This window comes from Sinohyriopsis cumingii, chromosome 18 (genome assembly GCF_028554795.1).
Source record: "Sinohyriopsis cumingii isolate HCF-2022 chromosome 18, ASM2855479v2, whole genome shotgun sequence".
Classification (NCBI taxonomy): Eukaryota; Metazoa; Mollusca; class Bivalvia; order Unionida; family Unionidae; genus Sinohyriopsis; species Sinohyriopsis cumingii.
Genome location: NC_142978.1, coordinates 26646431 through 26667376, shown reverse-complemented (window position 1 = coordinate 26667376; position 20946 = coordinate 26646431). Strand labels below are relative to the sequence as shown.

At 34.8% G+C, this 20946-nt stretch overlaps 1 protein-coding gene across 9 annotated transcripts in view; it reads right to left on the bottom strand.

The window, feature by feature from the left end:
* The window catches only part of LOC149776264 (serine/threonine-protein kinase tousled-like 2), a 181886-nt gene that overhangs the window by 49882 nt on the left and 111058 nt on the right, over positions 1 to 20946 (bottom strand). For 7 of the 9 annotated variants that reach the window (XM_089942676.1, XM_089942677.1, XM_089942683.1 and 4 more), the window contains 2 exons: positions 19631 to 19663; positions 5062 to 5197 (listed from right to left, as the gene is read on the bottom strand). In XM_089942676.1, coding sequence (XP_089798802.1) covers positions 5062 to 5197; positions 19631 to 19663 — 169 coding nt within the window. The remainder of the gene's footprint in view (positions 1 to 5061; positions 5198 to 19630; positions 19664 to 20946) is intronic. The other 2 variants (XM_089942681.1, XM_089942682.1) reach the window with 1 other exon arrangement.

Here is a 20946-nt window from a genome sequence, read left to right as displayed (position 1 = left end):
TATGGAGATCTACACAAATGGGAGCTGTAATGGTTATGGTGTTCGATATGTGACCTGAAGGTTGCAGGTTCAACTCACTATCTAATCAGCCTGAATATCCTACAGAAGTTCTTAGGATATTACTTTTTTTTTAAAGATCATAGGTTTCTGTGCTCAATTATACATTAAGTGTTTCAGGAGGTTTTACAAAGTCATTACTAGTTTTGCTACTTTTAGTAATGTTTTCCATATTTGATGGTGGATTGGCATCATCTGAGCAAATCTGAAAGACCTTCATGCCGTTCAGGCTTTATTTCATGTTTGGTCAAATCAAGTGAGAAGTTTCTGTGAAGTCATTTAAATGTTTTTTCCTTCTATTTTTAGTAATGGTGGCCACATCTGATAATGAATTGGCTTCATTTCAAATATTTGTAAAGAATTTCACACCGAGAAGCTTTCTGTGAAATTTTGGTAAAATTTGTTTTCTAAAAAGTCTTGATATATTTTCATTTGTACTAATAGCAGTCATATTTTATGAGCATCATTTAAAATATTGTTTAAAGAGCTTCAACATATGCTGGCTGTTTTGGGTTTATGTCATTTCCCAGCAAATGACAGGCTATACATGGTGGTCAGTATATTTGGCGAAGAACCACTGACCCACAGAAAACTACAGGAATGCTTTCTCACATACCTGATATTTGGTCATTAAAGAACAATAACATGGTTTGCTGTGTCCAAAATGTATTATCCATAGCCTTTGCAAGGTATACAATATAACAAGACTATGACATACTCTCCCAAAATATGAAAATTGTTGAAGTAAACATTTTTTTCTATCTATGATAAAATTTAAACCTGCTTTATCAATAACCTGAATTAACTCATTAAACCCTGGAGGTTTTTATCATTTTTGCCTGAATTGTGAGCTGGAAACACATTTTGTGGGCTAATTCTGAATACATCCTAATACATTGACTTCCAAGTGATTTCCCATGAACCTAATGCCTAGTTATGTTAGGAACATCATTCTTCACTGGCTATTTTGCTCGTGCATGAACAGAAAGGTAAAAAGTTGGAGTAATTTTTTTTGGAGACCACTCTTTATTCCAAATGCCCATCTTATCCTACTGTTTTGCAAATGTTCATCTGTCTGTGTGCAGTTCAGACCGGTCTGCCTGAGATCTGAGGCCAAAAAGTCTAAAATCCTGACACAACCATGGGCAAATTTTGGATGAAAGTAAAAATTAGGTACAAAAAATTAGGTTTTTCGCTCTGTATTTTGTAGTGCAACTACAACTTCCAGATTATTTGGTATTATTGTAAAGCTACATCTGCCTAGCTTTCCTTATTACCACCCACTTTAGTGTAAAATACATGACCTTGACGCTACAAAGATCAGCAGTAGGCTACCACCTCCTGCCCTGTGAACACGGCACCAAGGGTTAATGAGCTAAGGACCACTTTCAAATGGTCCTGCTTACACAAAAATCAGTGCAATTTTACCTGTATATTAAAACCATCTGCATAGAAAGACCACTTTAAGACAGCCCGGTTCATAGATAAATGCAGTTTTACCTGTACATAAATATAACCTGCTCATTCTACATTGATTATGTTTGGAACATAAGGTAATTACTGCTTAAATTCAGATACCCTAAGTTATTCTAAAACACTTTTTAAAAATTGAGAAATGAGAAAAGTACAACAAATGGCATTTGATCCAGCCATCATCTTTCCTCTTAATAATCTTGACCTCTGAGCCAGAGATTTGCATATAACATGACAAGGTGTGGCAATGGGTAAGGTTTCATATTAAAATTTTTAAGGGTTATAAACTAACAGCCTGGATAAGAAAATAGAAAACAGGCCAAAGACTCGTTCTATCCTGTTTTGACCATGACCTTGAGGAAGAGGATATGAATTAAAATGCTAGTCTTTGTCAAGTCATGCTGCTGCGGGCTTAACACCATTTTTTAGTACACAACAGGCTATCCATACATGTTGAAAGAACCCAGGAAACCCAAGGAAGAACCACCAAACCCACAGGAAGCTACTGGCAAGCTTTCTCACATGCCACCTCTGGCCAAGAACAAGACTTGAACCCATGTTAACAGGTATATCAGTGATCAGTAAAGGCAAGAGACATGAACCACTCAGCCACACAGGAGCCCCTAAGTCAAGATTTAAAACAAGCTAACATTTCATTAAAATATCTGCATTGGTTCAAACATTATACCCATATATAGATAACGGTCAATAATTTGTATTTTCCACCGCCTTTATATTCTGGCAGGGGGAATGGCTATGGTATGTGACACATTTTTTTGCAATGTTATACAATGGGTTCAAGTCTCTTGAAAAAATCACAAATGGTTCAAAGTTATACAAAGTCTGAGCAACACTGTCTCTTGTTAATGGTCTTCACCTTCAAGCAGAGGGTGTAGTTATGGTACATGGTACCCATGTAGTCATGATATATATACCCTTGACAAGAAAACAAATCACAAAATATCTTAACTCTTGCACTGAATATGACTTTAAGGCAATGTGCAAAACACTATCTAATCGTGGTATATACCAAGGCAACATTTAATGAAAACCTCTCCAACCATTCCAAGGTAACAGGCTGGACATGCAAATGTTAACAATTGGATGGCAATGCCATAATGCTGTTACGGGGTAGCATTGGCCGTTAAACTTCTGGTGACCACTCAATGACTCCCTATGTTCTCTATGGCTGATAAGCTCTCATTAGAGTAAAGGCCCAGTTGAACTTAGACCTTAACTCCAAGAGGTCTCTGATTCTCTGATGAAGTGGGGAATCCTTACAATAAGAATGGGACTAGTGATGAAATGCAGACTCAGATTTAAGTTTCATGTGATTTATTAAGTCACAGACTTGTATGGTATTAAAAGTTTATGACTCAAACATCAGGTACATCACTTCAAATAATAACTCATTAATTTTTACATCACAGTGGTAGTGTGCAGTTGGATAAACATAAGTAAATTAAGCAACAGCTTTCGTGACAGAAGTTGTTAATAACATTTATCAAAGTCAAAGTTTAGTGTTCAGATGTTATTTTAAAATATTGGTTTACTTAGAGACTTCGAAGCATTGTCTAACTTTTCACTAAAGTCATATAGGTTAATTTCAAACAGAGCCTTGAGAAACACTCAGTGGCTGTAACAAAATAACTAACAACATATGTACAAAGCCTTGAGAAACACTCAGCAGCTTTACAATTTAACAAATAGCTATTAGAAAGCGCTTTGAGAAACACTCATTTGCTCTCTTTTCATAAATGCACTTATTATTATTATTATTGTTATTATTATTATCATTATTTGATATCCTATTCCTATTGAATTGTAATAAACATCATTATTCATACAAGGTCTGCAAGAAACCCTTGATTTGACCTCACAGGCTCATAAAAATACTGTCTGAATACTGTTTAACTGATAAGCAGATATGTAAGCTGAAGTTGCTGATTTAAAAACATGACTATGAATGAATAAATATTTTGTACACAGATGTAGATTTCAAAACTTAGTTCTAGATCTATCCAAAATGTTCTATAAAAGAAACATTATTTTCTTTGCATTTATTTAGGTAGTTTTTGTGAAATAACTATGAATTCTGATTCACGGAAAATAATAAATAAAAGAGTTATCTTATCTTTGCGTACTTCCTTATATGGTATTCGTAGTAAAATAATAGTAAAAGATTTTCCCAGGCTCTTTCTGAACGTATGGAGCTCATAACTTGACCCTTGGAAACCCGAACAGGTCCCAGTGGAGATGCTGACAAGCCTTTTATACCTCCCGCGGAATTCTGCAGAATTCTGTGCTTGGCAGGGAAAATTCTGCCGTTCGCTGGATAGCAACTGCAAGGAAAATTCTGCGAGCGCGCGCTTGCAGGAGCAACCGTACTCTGCTGCCGATAACAACAAAACAACACCTAAATTAAAAACTGTAATTGAAAACCTATATAACCCAGAGTGTTAGTAAAGTGTGCATACAACTAATTTATTCCTCAGTGGTCAAAATTTGCAGTACGAAAAAATGTTTTTAGCTTTAAAAATTAGTGATGTCGTAAGTGACCCCTAACTATTATGCGAGATAACAACGGGAGTACTCCAAATGTGCCAAAATTGGAAACAAGGCTAATACCAAGGAAAGTTATACATACATTCCTGGCATAAGAACATCGTGAAATGAAAGAGGTAAATGGATGATTTATTAACAATTTATGTGGGAATATGAAATATACCCGAGAATCATACCAGTCGTCATTTGGTATTGAATAACAGTAGGTATTAATGAATAAATTAATATTATCCTTCAATACTGACAACACCCACCCACCTAGCTATGATGTCGTAACCCCGTCTACGAAGTAGAGACAATAGTATTAGTACTACCACTCATGCTGCTTTACCACCGAAAGCTTTGCGACGAAATGAATTTGTACCTGTTTTAAATAAACATTAGAGGCTAGATTTCCTTCACATTACAATACATTCATAATGAATGGGCCTGTATAACCAGGTTATTATTCTTCTACAGGTATGCGAACAGAATATTTCTAGCATTCATAAATCAATCTCATCAATTTAAATAATTGGCATTTGGATTATTTCTGACTTCCATCCTCTGGCTTTAAATCTCTGCTAATAGAAAAAACTGAAGCTTCTGAAAAAATGTCAGCTACATGGACAAGAAAATGGGTACAATCAGCAGCTTCATTGTTTTTGGTAACCTACACTATTTTCATATAACACTACTTATTGCAAAATCTGATGCAAAAACATGTCTTTCAAGATTTGAAGGAATTTTAATGTTCATCAAATCAATTCACTATACAACTGCAGGCTTGTCTGATTCACATTTTTTTAAGTGAGTGAACAGTACCTTACATTTTTGAACATTCTGAATAAAATTAACCCAAAAAATTACCATTTCAATTTTTACTTACCAAGTCATTGCGAGGATAGAAGTTATTCAACTCATTTTAACGAATTTCATCTGAAATGAATAATATTTGTAATTAAATTCTTTATTTCAAGTTCTTACCAATATGTACCAGCCCCCTGAGATGTGAGATCCATTCCCTCTGTTGTGATGTTATCTTCGTCCATAATCTTGCTGAGACCAAAATCTGTAATTTTAATCTCACCAGTCACAGCACCATTCCCTAGCAACACACTCCCTGTGAAAAGTAAATAAAGTTTCAATATGTCAATCCTTTTTTTTTTTTAAACCTTACATATCCAAGAGCTGACTCGCCACTAGTAAAATTGTGTCTGCATAAGAAAATATAATTCTTTCCTCTCCATTTTTTTACACAGAAAATGTGTGTTGTTTATCTAATTTGTATTCAGATGGACTTGCAGGTGATTTGTTTCAAGCTCAGCTAATAATTTCCTAACCATAATTCAAGAGTTGATGCAGATTTGCAGTCCAGAATTCTGCAATTATAGTTGAATAACAGCTGTTGCTGCTGTTGTAGGTTTTAACGCCATTTTTCAGCACATGATAGGCGATACATGGTGGCCAATATTAATGGGGGAGGAAAAACCCAGGAAAACCCCAGAAAGAGCCACTGACCCACAAGAAGCTACTGGCAAGCTTTTTCACATACCCACATTGACTGAATCCAAAACTAAAAACCTACGCAGACAGAGGTGAAATGGCAGTGATCCATAACAGAAAGCCCTTTAGACCACTCCGGGCCCCTTTGAATAACAGCAAGGTCAAAGTAAACATGTCATGCCCAGCAATGTTCAAATTACTGAACAACGTTATGGTCGATCTTTAAATCATTGTAACTATTGAAATCTCAATGGCAACAAAAATGTCGACCCCAGTATGTTGAGGATTTCAATTCTAGCCTAGTATGAATTATCTGGCAATCTAACATTTTAATATAAAAAAATTCTAGATTCATTTGTTTTGAACTTATTGACAATTAAATCAAACTGATTAACAAATCTAAACAGGAAGTCTTGCGAACTACAAGGTGTGCAATTTGTAAAGGGGAAGGATAAGGCAGTAGCAACTCTTACCTCACAGGTAGGTGTATGCCAATGCCACTAGAGATAATTGTTTGTACTATAAAAAAGACACCCATACAAGTTGTTAAATACCTGAAATAAATCTGGACCAGTCTGGTTTCACAAGAGCTAGTTATATGTGATTTGAATGCCTTAATAATACATAGAAGACACTTTGCTGTTTCTTTTCCTTTATTATCCTTTTCCAAAAAGTGCAACATACAAGATAGTCTACATCTTCAGTATCAGAGACCAGATAGATTCAACTAAGGGCTGTTCCAGTAAAACATATACCCACCCCCTCCCGAGCAGGCACTTAAAAAGAAAACTTCTGTAGGAAGTTGTGTTTCAAACTGTTTTGATTCTGACAGGGGAAGGTTGGTTAGGAAAATCACTTCTGTTGTGGGTTGTGTTAACAAAATGAGAAATCGATGGTGGGATTATCAAAAGAAGAAGAAAAAAAACAACAAATATATGATTAAAATCTTATCTACCCCCCACTCCTACCGGTCTAACATGAATAAACACTGGGTCAGAAAATGATGCCAGTACACGCGAGTGCACGTAATTTGTAAGAATTCGCGTACTTTTAAAGCAGTGATACGAGTTCAGCAAATTACATCAATGTAGCAGATATAAAAAATGTGCTTTGCGCAGTATACAATTTTTATTAAAATTTTAACTTTAAAAGTGCATTTTGCGATGTAATTTGCGCTGCCGCAGCTGTCTTACAGTGCTTGATACAACATCCAGATATATGGATACTTGTTCGACATGAATGGCTGTTAAACTAAATTTGATTGGTTCATCGGGCCCTGGAACAAGCATTTTATGAATGTGTTAACCGTATTTTCATTATTGAAGTTTTACAAATGCGTGTTTGGAATAAGGGCCACACAGGTTTGTTTTCATATGACGTTTTCAGTCGGCAAATACTGGCTGGTGATAGCTATGATGACAATGAATTTCATGTATATCGGTCTGTTGGACGTTGGAAAATGTCACTGGAAATACCAGTGTGTGATTTTGAGCCCAAAATTGATGTTGAGTGCAAGTCTGATGTACGTGTCGGATGGACAATATGCCAGTTATATTTATCTGGCACAAGAAGCAGCAAAGCACGGATTCAAGTGAATCTTTGGCAGAGTTCATGTTAGTGAAAACTGACAGAGGTCTCGAAAACGCTTATAATCATGCGTATTTGGACACCAATTTTATTGAGGTGGGCGGTAAAATTCAAAGACTTGCCAGTCCTGCTTCACTCACCTGTATAGTGGGAAAATGTGTTGATCAGTTAGCTGTGCTGATATTTGCAATGACAGAATTTAGTGGCTGAAATCACACACACCCCAGTCGTCACCATTATAAGAGTACATCAAAAGAACATGCTGCAATAGCTGAGCGGCAAGATAAAAGGCTTTGACTGGCCGCTGGGTGGGAAAATCTACTGATATTTACAGTGCTTCAATTCAGAGGCAGAAATACCCAGAGATGTGCATGTGGTCATTTATAACAGTACATCAAATAAACTTTAGCTCTAGTTATTGTGTTCATTTCTGAGTGTAATGGAATAAGCAGTGCACGTGACTTAGGAATCATGACATGTTGAGACTTGGACTTGAATGAGTATTTTGGGGTTCAATGGCAAACTGACGAAAAATGTAATGAGATTCAGGAGAGTGCTAAAGTTGCTAGAACTGATAGTTTGGAAGGGACAGTAGCAAAGTGTAAGAAAATGTGTGATGCCTAACTTAGTGCTTTGAATAAGACCTTCCTTGGATCGAAAAAATTCATACTCACTCTGACGGACAAACAAGAGCTATGTCACTGTTATAAAGAATGTAGAAATTAAACTATGACAACCAATAGTTCTTATAATTTGCATAGTTTTCTGAGAGGGGAATGCAACTTTTACCAAAATGGGAGTCATGGACTCTTAGTTTTAAAATCCTAACAAGACCTCAAATTCAAAACTTTTCCTTTTTGGAACAGAGATATCCAAGAGAGAATACCCATGGGGCCATACCTGTGAGATGTTGAAAATTGCACAACCATAGAGAACAGTAACTTGTTCAAGCCAGTTATCCATATGCATTTCAGACAACAGGCAATGAAAGGAGTTCACAGCACAGAATAATATTCATACACTGAGGAAGAGGATCATATTAAATTCAGAAACAATTAACAGATTAATGCTCATAGGGAACATCAGAGAATCCCCATACTACATAATTAAGTGTGTGTATATCTCTAGTTGGCAGAACCACTATGACAACAAAAAAATAAAGACAAACTTTTATATCATGCAGATGTATGACCAAATGAAGTACATGCTCTCTATGTGCAAAAATTAAATGACATTAAACATTTGTCGTGTTTGTGTTCGGTTCTTCCTATGTATAATTTGATCATGGTGATATTTTCTGCAGACCTTTTGGCACTTAGTTTCAATCCATCATTTGGTATTTGTATTAAAATTGGATTACTGTTATCTAGTACACAACATTTTGAAGCAGTGTCATTAAAAATGAAATTGATGAAAAAATACTTGATATCATTTTCATATATGGATTCTTTACTACACTACTAATGGGGGCCCCGAGTGGTATAAAGCACTCTCCGCTACAGATCACTGCCATCTCACCTCTGTCTGCGTAGGTTTGAATCTCGGATTCTACCAATGTGGGTATGTGAGAAAGCTTGCCAGTAGCTTCTCAAGGGTCGGTGGTTCTTTCCGGGGATTTCCCGGGTTCTTCCTCCACCATTAATACTGGCTGCCATGTATAGCCTATCATATGCTGATAAATGGCGTTAAACCCTACAACAACAACAACAACACTACTAATCTGTTCATCCCGATTCTTTTATTTTTACTGTCCCTGATTGGCTGATAATGAAAATAAGATTTGAGTAAAAAACAATCTTTTGAGAGCTTGTCCTACTTGTAACTTAAAAAAGTGATGGACATTGTTTTATTAACATAATTTCCGTCCCTTTACAGACCTGAGTTTGGACAACTCATTACTGAAATCAGCAGCTGACTCTTTGGTGCAGTATTGAAAGCACACATTTCAAATCTGTATAGATCCAGAAAAAGGTGCGCTGTTTTGGTTTTCTTTTCAAAAAAGCTGTCTTCATAGATGTTTCTATACTGATACAACTTTGATCATGAGCACTCAAAATTTTAAGTTACTGAATTTTAATATAATGGTATTTGCACAGGTTTATAGCGGGAAATGATTTAGTGCAGAGAGTCCTGAACTAAACTTTTCTGCAGAAATATGGAATCCAAGCAGAATACATCCAGAAATGTAGAGGTTTTCAATCTTTGATTTAGTCTCCCCATTGTGTTTCACACTGATATGCATATTCACAGAACATTTGTATAGTAGTAGGAAAAGTAAGTGAGAAATTTAGATACATATCATAAACAAGACAAACAGTATGTGGGGGGGGGACAAGATCATAAGAACAGGCTGGAATGGAGAAGCATAATAAACACAATGAGTTGAAGCGTGCCTCTTGTTTATGTAGACAAAATTATTTTCTCAGCTTCAGTATGACATTTCATCAAAAGGAAGACAATTAAGGGTGTACAGTTAACTAAACCATAATGAATTTATCTACTTAAAAGATGTATCAAGTCGATTTTATCCTTCTGCTCTGTTTCTGTCCATTCTGGTGATATGTCCACTGAATCAGTATGGTTGGAAAAATATTTGGCAAATTTAAAAATTTAAAAGTCTTTTGGCAGATTATGTTTATACACTACTTCTGCCTGAGAGATGTGAATAATTTTATTTCTTGGTTTGTTGATTGTGGTTGTTGATCAATTCAAATGCATCATTGAAAAACATTGATGCATTCTCATACTTTGTTACAAATATTTATTACAGACGCATATCTCCAGATATTGGTGAATATAGCTTGAATAAGTTATAACAGTTCTAGTTGGAACAATGAACATTGTTAGAGAAAATTTAAGTGAGCTAAAATGTAAACATTTTGGTACTGTGTGATGCAGGATTGCTCAAGACTTTTCCATCTAATATGCTCACCGTGAAAAATCCATTTGTACTAACTGATGTTGACTTTTAGGTAACTGTCAGAAAGGCATAATTGAAAATATTCAAAGGTCTACAAAAATTACTTGAGTCAAAAGTTATAAACTCATACAGCTGAGGCAAAAATGACTGACTAGTACCTTTGCTGCTGTTGCCACTGTTGATTAGTTGGTTGATTTAGTTTGGTTTGATTTGGGTTTTTTTATTATTTTTTTAACAATATTTTAGGTGGAGGAAGAACCCCGAAAGACTACCAACCTAAATTGGTTGATCTGTGACACAAACTCACTCTGTAATATGTGCAAGTGATGTAATAGCAAGCACCTTAGTACACTTGGGCACATGGAGCCTCTGCTGATTTGACGTTTATTTCCAACAGCCAAAGTTATTTAGACATGAGATCTCGGGTTTCAGTACATCATTATGGCCTTTATACCATTTTCAGAATCTATATATGGCAGCCAGTTTTACTGCTAAGAAAATCCTAGTCCTTTTGAGACACCAAACACCACTTATGTAGAACCACTGACCTTCCACAAGTAACTGGCAACATTCTCATTTACACATTGGAGGCAAGTAATCACATGACAAGCATCATGTACCACTGCCATGGAAGCCCCTCAGATCTGTATCACAAGACAAGCATCTTATACCACTCTGCCATGAAAGCCCCTCAGGCCACAGATATAAGTTTCATATGAAAGACTAGAAGTGGGAAAAAGAACCTGTGACAACTAGATTGAAAGTGCAGAATGTTACTGCTAGGCCATCAGTGATGATGATGATGCAGTTGACAATATAGTTAACTGCAATGATATTGATTTTATGAGTACTCTGGGAAAAACGATTCCTTGACTTTCATCATTTCTTAAAATCTAACTTATGATGTAAAAATGTTTGACTTGCTATATTTTTTAAAAAACTTTATATTAGTCTTGAAACAAGGCATACAAATAAGACATCAGTAACTGAAAAAGACGTTCTTACAAGAAATGATATAGTGTAAAAGTAGACAGAAATAATGCAACATCACTTCCACAGGCATCAATGGGTTTTTTTCTGACAAATCATGTACATGTATTACAAGTTTACCAAAACATTTATTGAAAAAAAAAAAAACCCCAAGGAATCATAGAATCTGACCACACATTTAAAGCAATACAAAATTTAACTATTATTCTAATCAAAAGCAGCATGCCTGAGAACAAAGAAAATAGCAAGACATAGTGATCACTTTAGTAAACAAAGTTTAGTAAGGATACAAATTCATGATTTCTGTATTAGAATAGAAATATCTATTATAAAATCTGTATTCATGGATGTTAAATTAGTAGGTATTATGGGACTGATCTATGACATCTACAAATAATAAGCCACCATGAAAATTTGTGATTTCACAGTATCAGAGACATACTTGGCTGACAGACAAACAAACTGGACAAAAGATTGATTATAATCAATGAATACAAATAAAAAGATGCAGTAGATTATATGATCTATAAGAATTCAGTAGATTACCTCCAGCCAACTGTCATTTAAATCGCTTCTGTCCCCAACCCAATATTAAAATCGCTTCTACCGCCCACTAACCCATAGCCAGAATTTTTTTTTTATTAAAACGCATCTGATGGTGATCATAATTTTTTTAAATTGCTTCTGTTGTGAGTTGGTTGAATTTGAAAGTTCCCCCCCCCCCCGGGGTATATGTTTTACTGGAACAGCCCTAACATCTCTAACAACAAAAACACACACCTGGGTCAGACATTCATATTTATGAACAGTAAAATCTTATTCTTTTTCTTATGGATATGTTTAACTCCACAACTGTAAAATCAAATCATTTCAAACTCCTTTTTTGACAAAACAAGCATGGGGCCCCGAGTGGTTGAGTGGTCTAAAGAGCCCTCCGTTACGGATCACTGCCATCTCACTTCTGTCTGCGTGGGTTTGAGTCTAGGATTCGGCTAACGCGAGTATGTGAGAAAGCTCGCCAGTAGCTTCTCGTGGGTTGGTGGTTCTTTCCGGGGATTTCCCAGGTTCTTCCTCCACCATTAATACTGGCCGCCATGTATAGCCTATCGTGTGCTGAAAATGGCGTTAAACCATACAACAACAACAACAACAAAACAAGCATAGAATAGTAAAACTTCATATAACAGAAGTCAAACTGTCTCGAGTATCATTCATAATAGCTCCCTAATCCTGATTTCACATTGCCAGCAAAAAACCAGATTAAAGCATACACTGCCACACCCAAGAGGTTGTACCTATACTGTTATGCATATTGTCAAACATCAAACAGAATTTTTACTTTAAATTGTTGATAAAGCTATAACAAAATACCATAGCATTTTTGTTTTTAATGACAGAAAACAGAGTAAAAACAAATTAAGCAACAAAGCACATATCCAAGTTTTGCTAACTGATTGTTCACAGTAACAAGAGCAAATCAAACAAGTTTGTTTTGGGGAAATCCCCACTGATAAATATCCAATAAAAAGCTCTGAGGAAAAAGGAATAAAAAGCCATGGAGTTATCACTGATCTTAAATATACACAACAAGCATTAGTCTTCATGAATAAAAAGATTAGATGACTGGGATCAAAATTTGAGCCTGTGCCTGAAATATAACAAAATATTGAATGTTTAACGTGTCCTGCAGAAAAAATTTCTCTATCCATGTACTTGATATTTTAGAAAATCAGCTTTTGTCAGCCATGTAGGAAACCTGTTTCTCACAAGATAAAATTGCAGGAAAACACTTATTACTGTGTTTGACAAAGTACCTGACCTTGCAGATTAGCCATGACAACACTCATTGAAATGACTATTCTTACCAAAGTATGTACCAGTCCCTAAATAAGCTGTCAGCTTCATGGTTTCTTCATTTTACGGGATCAAAAGCTTCTATGTCATTTTATGGGAGGAAATGAGTTGACTTAATTTTATGAGGAAAATGCTTTCACATAATTAAATAGAAGTTTTAAAGTCATCCACAGGATTTTGCTTGTAGATCTTCAACTAACAAAACCCAAACAATTCAAGATACTTAAAATTAAAAAAAAAGACATATCTTAAATATTCCAATTAATTAAATTATGAGCAACATATATTTTCCAATAACATCCCAGTACAGGTGCTTTTCATACATTCACTGCACTAATTACAGACGTCTGGTATTGTGCAAATTCAACAGACAGAAAATAGTTCACACTGATATAGTTGTCTCAACTATCCCACTACCAAAAATCAAAATGTTCAACAGAAATTTCCTGAATCTCAATATCTGGGCATGTAACATGCACTTTCTTAAAACCTATTTTTTGGACATTGTGCACAATTTTCAGAAATATTTGGGGGGTTTTCCTTGCAGATCTGATAAAAGTATCTAGGTACTAAAGCTGTCTAACCATGTGATGTTCACTCCTTGTTAAATATTAAATCTGCTGCATTGTAATTAAACTGTTTACTAGTTTTATTAAAGAATTACATACTACTTATAAACCTCAATGGTTTTTATTGATTGATTATGATAATAATGCTTTCAAACCTCAACAGTCTTTATTGATTATGATAATAATGCTTACAAACCTCAATAGTCTTTATCGATTCCTTATGATAATAATGCTTACAAACCTCAATAGTCGTGTTCTTTGATTGCTTATGTTAATTAATAAAATCATTTCACATCACTGTAGCTTTTTGTTCAGTGACTCAATTGGAAATACATATGACTGGCAACTTGTTCTATTGTCATGTTTATATTAAAACTGCAGTGGAACACATATTTTGGCTGAACATAAATATAATATTTAGAATTCAAGTAGTGTTCATGTATTCATTAGGGGACATTCTTGCGACAATGGTTTGTTAATCTGTTACAGTAATATTGATGCAAATGGTGAAACAAAAATAGATGAAATTGACATTTACTTTTTTGTCTCTGGAGAAAAAACTTTTTTGCTTGTTTCATTTCTCTATTTAACCCTTTACCTCATGCAAGCGTCTTTGGACGCATCTACTCCATTCGCATAGAAGAGCCTTTTGATGCCTGCTGTAAACATCAGCCATTTTGAGCTGGTTTTCGTAGCACCACCTTCTGGGAAAAAACCCCATTAGATACTACATTCATTTCTGCAAATGACAATTACGTCAGATCACGTGGTTGCTGTTTATGCACTGGTCGATATCTGCTATTTAAAGTAACTGGGTCGTAATCTCCACTCTCCACAATGGAGGTTGTGGATTAAATTCAGTACTTACGAAGTTTTCACGATTAGAATCACAACTATGAAAGATTAAATAACTTAGGTAAAGACTCTGATATTGATGTAGGCAGCAATTAGTTTTTATAAATTATCAAATTCTGATGACTTAGTGATGTAGATGCAGACGAAAAACATGTAAATTTCGAGTATAGGAAATGGCAGCTACGGTTAGTCACGCGGCCTCACTGACATGACGGTGAACAAGTTCTCTCAAGATTTTTAAAGCACACAAAAAAATTCTTCCGTGAAAAATATTTACACAGCTATAACAATCGGACTTTACTCTAAATTTGTCCACATATGATAGATGTGTACCAAAAATGTAAAATGGTTAAAATTGCTGTTAAACATAACATACACTACATTGCTTAACAGTTCACAGGCAGGCCTATGTGTATGCTGTCGACTAGGTAACAGGTGTTCTATTTATAACGCGCTGCACTTTGTAACTATGCTCTATGAGGTAAAGGGTTAAATCAGTATCTGATAGTGTCCTATACTGTGATCAATGCTTTGATGACTCAGATTAAGTTTTTCCTGGTAATATGTAACAGCTACATCTTTCATGCATGGTTCCCATGCTTTTCTAAAGATAAATTTCCAGGTCCTTTCCAGGATGAAATTACTTTTTTCAAGGGTTCATATATGACCATTACTGAATGGAACTAAAGAACATTTTGGATTATAAAACGTGCATTTCTATATCTAAAGATGTTTCTCTTTCAAGACTCTCCAAAAACATCTTAGTCAGAAAAGATGATCATGTACAAAACCACAAAATGTATTACACGAAACAAGTTTGATTATATTCCTATCAATTAGAATGTAACGTCATTTCAATGTACAGAATAAAAAGTCTAACTTTATTCTGATGCATTATTTTTCTAAGTAAGAACAACATAATGAACATAAATTATGTTTTGTTTCCTTTCAAACTTCTAATTTTAAAGAACTCTATAGCAATCAATCAATGAATCAATATATATATATATATATATATATATATATATATATATATATATAATGCATTTCATAGAAAGTAACATTTCCCATTACAGTATGAAAAAACAAATGCAAATAATTAGAATCTTGTCTTGTAACTAAGAATTTAATCCTGAACTTATCTATGCCAATAAAATCCCAAACAATATTTTTCAAACAACCTAATCTCCTTAAGACAATATGGTTAAAAATCCATCATTTAAAATAAAAACATTTTCAAAAGGGTTTTATTTAAATTTTGACAAAAGACTTTCAAAATTATATACTGTTGTATAAACAAGGACTGAATTTTATGAAAATACAACTTGTCTTCTTGTAATTTGTTAAACAAGTCCCCAAACATGTATTGATACAGGAGCTCATATCTTTTTTTTAATATATATAATGCTGTCGGGCATTTCTGTGCACCTAAGGTTTCCGTCTCCAATACTGAAGTAAAAAGCATACCAAATTTGACCAATTGACAAAAGTAAAATACTGTAATGCTTACCATTTGAAAAGAGGTAACTGTCACCACAATATTCTGTTTAAAATAATATTAATTTTGGCCACATGGGATACCACCACTGTGTTTTCATGACTCGCAATATGCCGGCCAATTCTGCGCACAGCTTCGAAAAGATGTAATGTTTATCCATCGGACTATAGAAATGAAATACATTACTTTAGTCTGTTTCTGTCAACAGTTCAGTCGAGTAATTTGATCTGGTTTATAGCTAGTTTTACAAAACTCAATGTTACAATGCCAATAAATGGCAAGCGATATTAAGCCAACTAAACCGATCTGAACAATTTTTTAAAGCAAAATTCAATATTTTATATTTTAAAAAAGAGCTATTATGTAAAAGAGAACAATGAATAGGGTGTAATGTGTTTATAACGTCTTGTTTATGGGGAAAAAATACTAGAGACTTTATAAACAGAATATACACGTGGAAATTTTGTGAGAATCCTGTTCTAGTGGCAAGCTGACATGTTGGGCATTAGACGATTTTGTACATGTGGGAAACATTAAGATGCATAATTCTGTTAAGGCATAAATTTCCATCTTTTATAAAATGTAGTTATATGTATGATGATTCTAACAGATGCATAGTAAATAGGATTTTCTGGCAACATGAAATCACCTTATCGGTAATATAAATTAACACAAGAAGTGCAACGGTGACCACAACCCTCTGCTCGATTCGACCTTTCTCACGCGTCTTTTATTGTTTCAGAATCGCAAGAAGACTGAAAAGCTACAAATATACATTGAAAAGACAGTGGCGTACCAATGCATAACTCTCAGATGACCATCGAATGAATCCAATTTGGCGAATTAACCTTTATTTTCACCATTATTTTATCAGAAATGGCAAGTATTATAATCGGCATGTCATTAATCCGCAGTCAAACAAAACGAAACTATGGCATAGATGAAACCTGACCCAGTACTCGCCATTTGCATTACTAGTCACATGACTTCACAAATCTCAAATGAGGACATTGTAAGTCCAATATTCGCATGATATCAACAACAAACTCCTTCATAATGTTGTTGTTGTTGTTGTGGGGTTTAACGCCATTTTTCAGCACACGATAGGCTATACATGGCGGCCAGTATTAATGGTGGAGGAAGAACCTGGGAAAACCCCGGAAAGAACCACCGACCCACGAGAAGCTACTGGCAAGCTTTCTAACATACCCACATTGGCTGAATCTTAGACTCGAACTGCCGCAGACAGAGGTGAGATGGCAGTGATCCGTAACAAAGAGCGCTTTAGACCACTCGGCCACTCGGGGCCCCCCTTCATAATGTTGTACAGAAATTCAATTATATTAAATGAAAGTCAGATACTTTTTGTAAAGACCAGCAATCTGGCCAGTCTGATTTATCAAGCAGAGATCACGTCAACGTGGTGGTCACATGATACAACAATACTCCAAAAGTTGTTCTTGGAATACATAAATATGGAGAATTTTGTGTTCTTTCATTTTTGTAGTTTTATTACAACCAATATATGACTTTCATTTAATATTTTTTTTTTTCCTCTACAACATTTGAAAAGGTGGGTTGTTAGATATGTGTACAGTACTCATGCGACTAGCTATGCAAATGGCGAGCACCAGGTCACATTTCATCAACAACGTAGTTTTATCTTGTCTTTCAGCAGATTAAAGAAATAATGATTTTACAACTCACAATTTCTGAGAAAATATGTAATTTTCATATTGATTTCATGCATGTATCACTTGATCTACCAACATTTAAAGTTTGCTAGACCATCTGGTAAGCGGCTACGCTTTGCCACCGCCATATTGGCCTCTTGTGATGCTAGATTGGTTTGTATACCTTCCATGTCAGGAAAGATACGGATATCGAGCTGACTTTGAAAATAAAAGTACTAGATGACTCTAATCCACTGGGCATTTGGATTGACTCAGCATATATGTTTATTGCAAGCAACCAAATAATCCATACTGTACCCTCCGAATATTCTGGTTAGAACTCGATAAATTTAACTCACGATCAGTTTTGTTATGACTCTATTACATGATTGTTGCGAGTGTCAAGTGGTGGCAGAAAATTTTTGGGTTTTTCCCTACTTTCATCAATATTTTCAAAATTCCAGGATTTTTCATTATCATTTCTCCCAACTTTTTCCAGATTTTCCGGTAGCGTGGGAACCCTGTTCATGTGCTAAACATAGTAACGTTGCTTTTGTCTATATAAATTTGTAATCAAAGAGCCTCTTCCCATAAATTAAGTGCAAGATCTCCACAAATTTTGACCAAGATACGTGGTCTAGAGCTAATCAAGCATTTTTCTTCTTTCAATCAGTGACATGGACATTTGACCACAAACAGGTTTACTAAAAAGTATAAACCATCACAAACTTTGGTGAAGGTACATGGCTCATAACAGAAATATATGTACAGAAAAGAACTGTTCTTCTTTCTATTACAGTGACCTTGATCTTTGTCCCTTTGACCCCAACATCATTCTTCCATGCTTCAAGTGCAAGCCATTCAAAGTCTGGCCCAAGTTTGTGATGTAGAACTGTTATTTTGTGGAAACCATCCCCTCCCCTCCCCTTTTGTCAGTGGCCTTGACCTTGAGATCCCCAATTCTACAGGCTTCTTTCTTATCAAAGTGCAAGCCATCCAGAATGTTTGTAAACTGTAGATGGTATAAAACATTTTTCTTCTTGCAGTCAGTGACCTAGATAATTGACCCTGAAATCAATACGGTTCTTCCTTGTACCATGTGCAAGCCATCCAGAAAGTTTGGCAGCTGCAAATGGTAAGCAACTGAACAGAAATGAAACTGGAAAGAGACAAATTGATAAACAGATGGACAGACAACCTCTTAACATAATATGCTCCGCCTTATGGTAGGCACATACAAATGCAATATTCCTATATCGATCCTGCATCTTGATGCATGGCTCGAATAGAAGACAGACTAACAAGACTAGATTTTACTGAAGAGTGTGCACATGACATGAATGTACAGTATCTACATAATCAGGATTAGTATATAAATATAATAAAAATAGGTGTACTTTTTTATTCAAGATTTTAAAAATGCAATGACCAGCACACTATATATAATAATATTCTCAATGGTGAATATGTTGAATATTTTTTCACTGAGTATGCAAAAAGTGAAGTTCAAAATTTAAAAGGACATAAACCAGATTAGGTCAACTCAAATTCACTGTGTGCAATGACTGACCCAGTCAGTACAATGTCATTCTATCGGCACAGAGTACATTTCTATTTACTAAACAACTACAAAAAACCAAACTGGAATTAGCTCAGGACCTTCTGCCAATAATCAGAAAAACATGTCGGGAATATTAAGCAAAAACTGCAAACAAATGTACCCTGTTTACTAAATGACTTTATGTAATGTCAAACATTATCAATGCCACTCATCAACTGAGGTGATTACCTCAAAGCCAAGTTTTTCCTTGTTTAGATTAAGTATGAACTCCAAAGAGAAAAATACATTGTGTGAACACTTCCACGAATGTATCAGAAAGCTTTAAGTTCATTTCTATTTTACCTTGCATACTTCAGAATTTGAGTTCTCCACCATTTTCCCTCTTTTTTACTCTGTATCACTCCATCAAATTATTTCTGAGTTGGATTTTTGGTAGAAAAGCCTCAAGGTTTTCCCACTGACACAGGACTATTGAGGGGTGAACAATTACAAGCTTTTATTCTATTGTTAGCTTTAATAAATTCACAGACCTCAAATACTTACCACTAGATGCTGTCTGTCCCAGCAGAATGTTGCCTGCAAATGAAAAGCAAATACACCATTCTTTCCCCGTTATCGATAGTCCTAATTGTTCAGGCAATACATTTTCTGAAGAATATTACAGAAACCAGAAATGTGTTGATGGCACACAAATGCCACAAAACAGTACCTGAAAAGAACAACCTAAATGCAGAACTGTACTGGATAGTCATGTACAGACTAGATGCACCTATTATTTTGGTAGTGGGGCAATTCAAACTACAATATTTATCCCAATTCCTTAAACATGCTGCCCAATTTTTCAGATTATTCTATATCATATACCCTCTATATGTGTCAAGTTTAATACAAAAAAATTTCACCTTATTAAATGTTAGAAGAACTGACATTCTACCAGTCTAATAGCATGTTAACACTGAAGATGTAAAATACAGCCAAACATGGTCTAGCAGCCAGCTGCATTAAGTAACTACTTGTTCAGAGAGAGCACAATTATTCTGTCCCCTCCAATTTCTATATTTTGCTTATATACAGCAATAACCAGCTCAACATGACCAGCAATAATGAGTGCATTGCCTGAGGTGTGGCGATACAATCTGCATAACAATATAGAGGTCTTAATAAAATATTGAGAGATGAATCACCAAATGAGTTAGAAGAAATAAAGTCTTATTAATACCAGACAAATAATTAAGCTTAATTATTGACAATTAGAACCTTGTTTCTTGTCCCCCTAAGGTCATGAAGAAAGAAATTGAAAACTTGTAGGACTGCAAAATACTCGCACACAAAAACCCACCACAACAAATTAAGTCTGATTAGTATATCATCTGATCAGAATCTTACAGTAAAAATTTTGTTTACTTTCCATTGCTATTTAAAATCCCTAACTTTTAAAATGTTTATTCCCAAAATGAAATTTGCATTGATATATTTTTTTCCACATTTTAATTTTTCAGACCTTTGCTAAAAATTAATTCATAATGTTAAAATTGAAGAAAAAATATATAAATAAGAAGTAAATTTTAACTAACAACGGTCACAAGGTTTCCTTTATAGAATGAATAAACAAACATATATACTGTGATAAAATGTAACATGACATGACTTAGGAAATAATTTCAACAATCAACAAACAATTTTAAGCATATGACAATTAGAGTTAACTGAAATAAGACTTATTACAGTATGGGATATGTTTATAAGGTTTGGATAAAGTATTTTCAAATTAATGATATACACATAGCAGGAACTAAATCTGTGCTGAAAACATCAACTGACTGCAATGAATATGAATAGTCTTGACTTAAAAAGCAAGT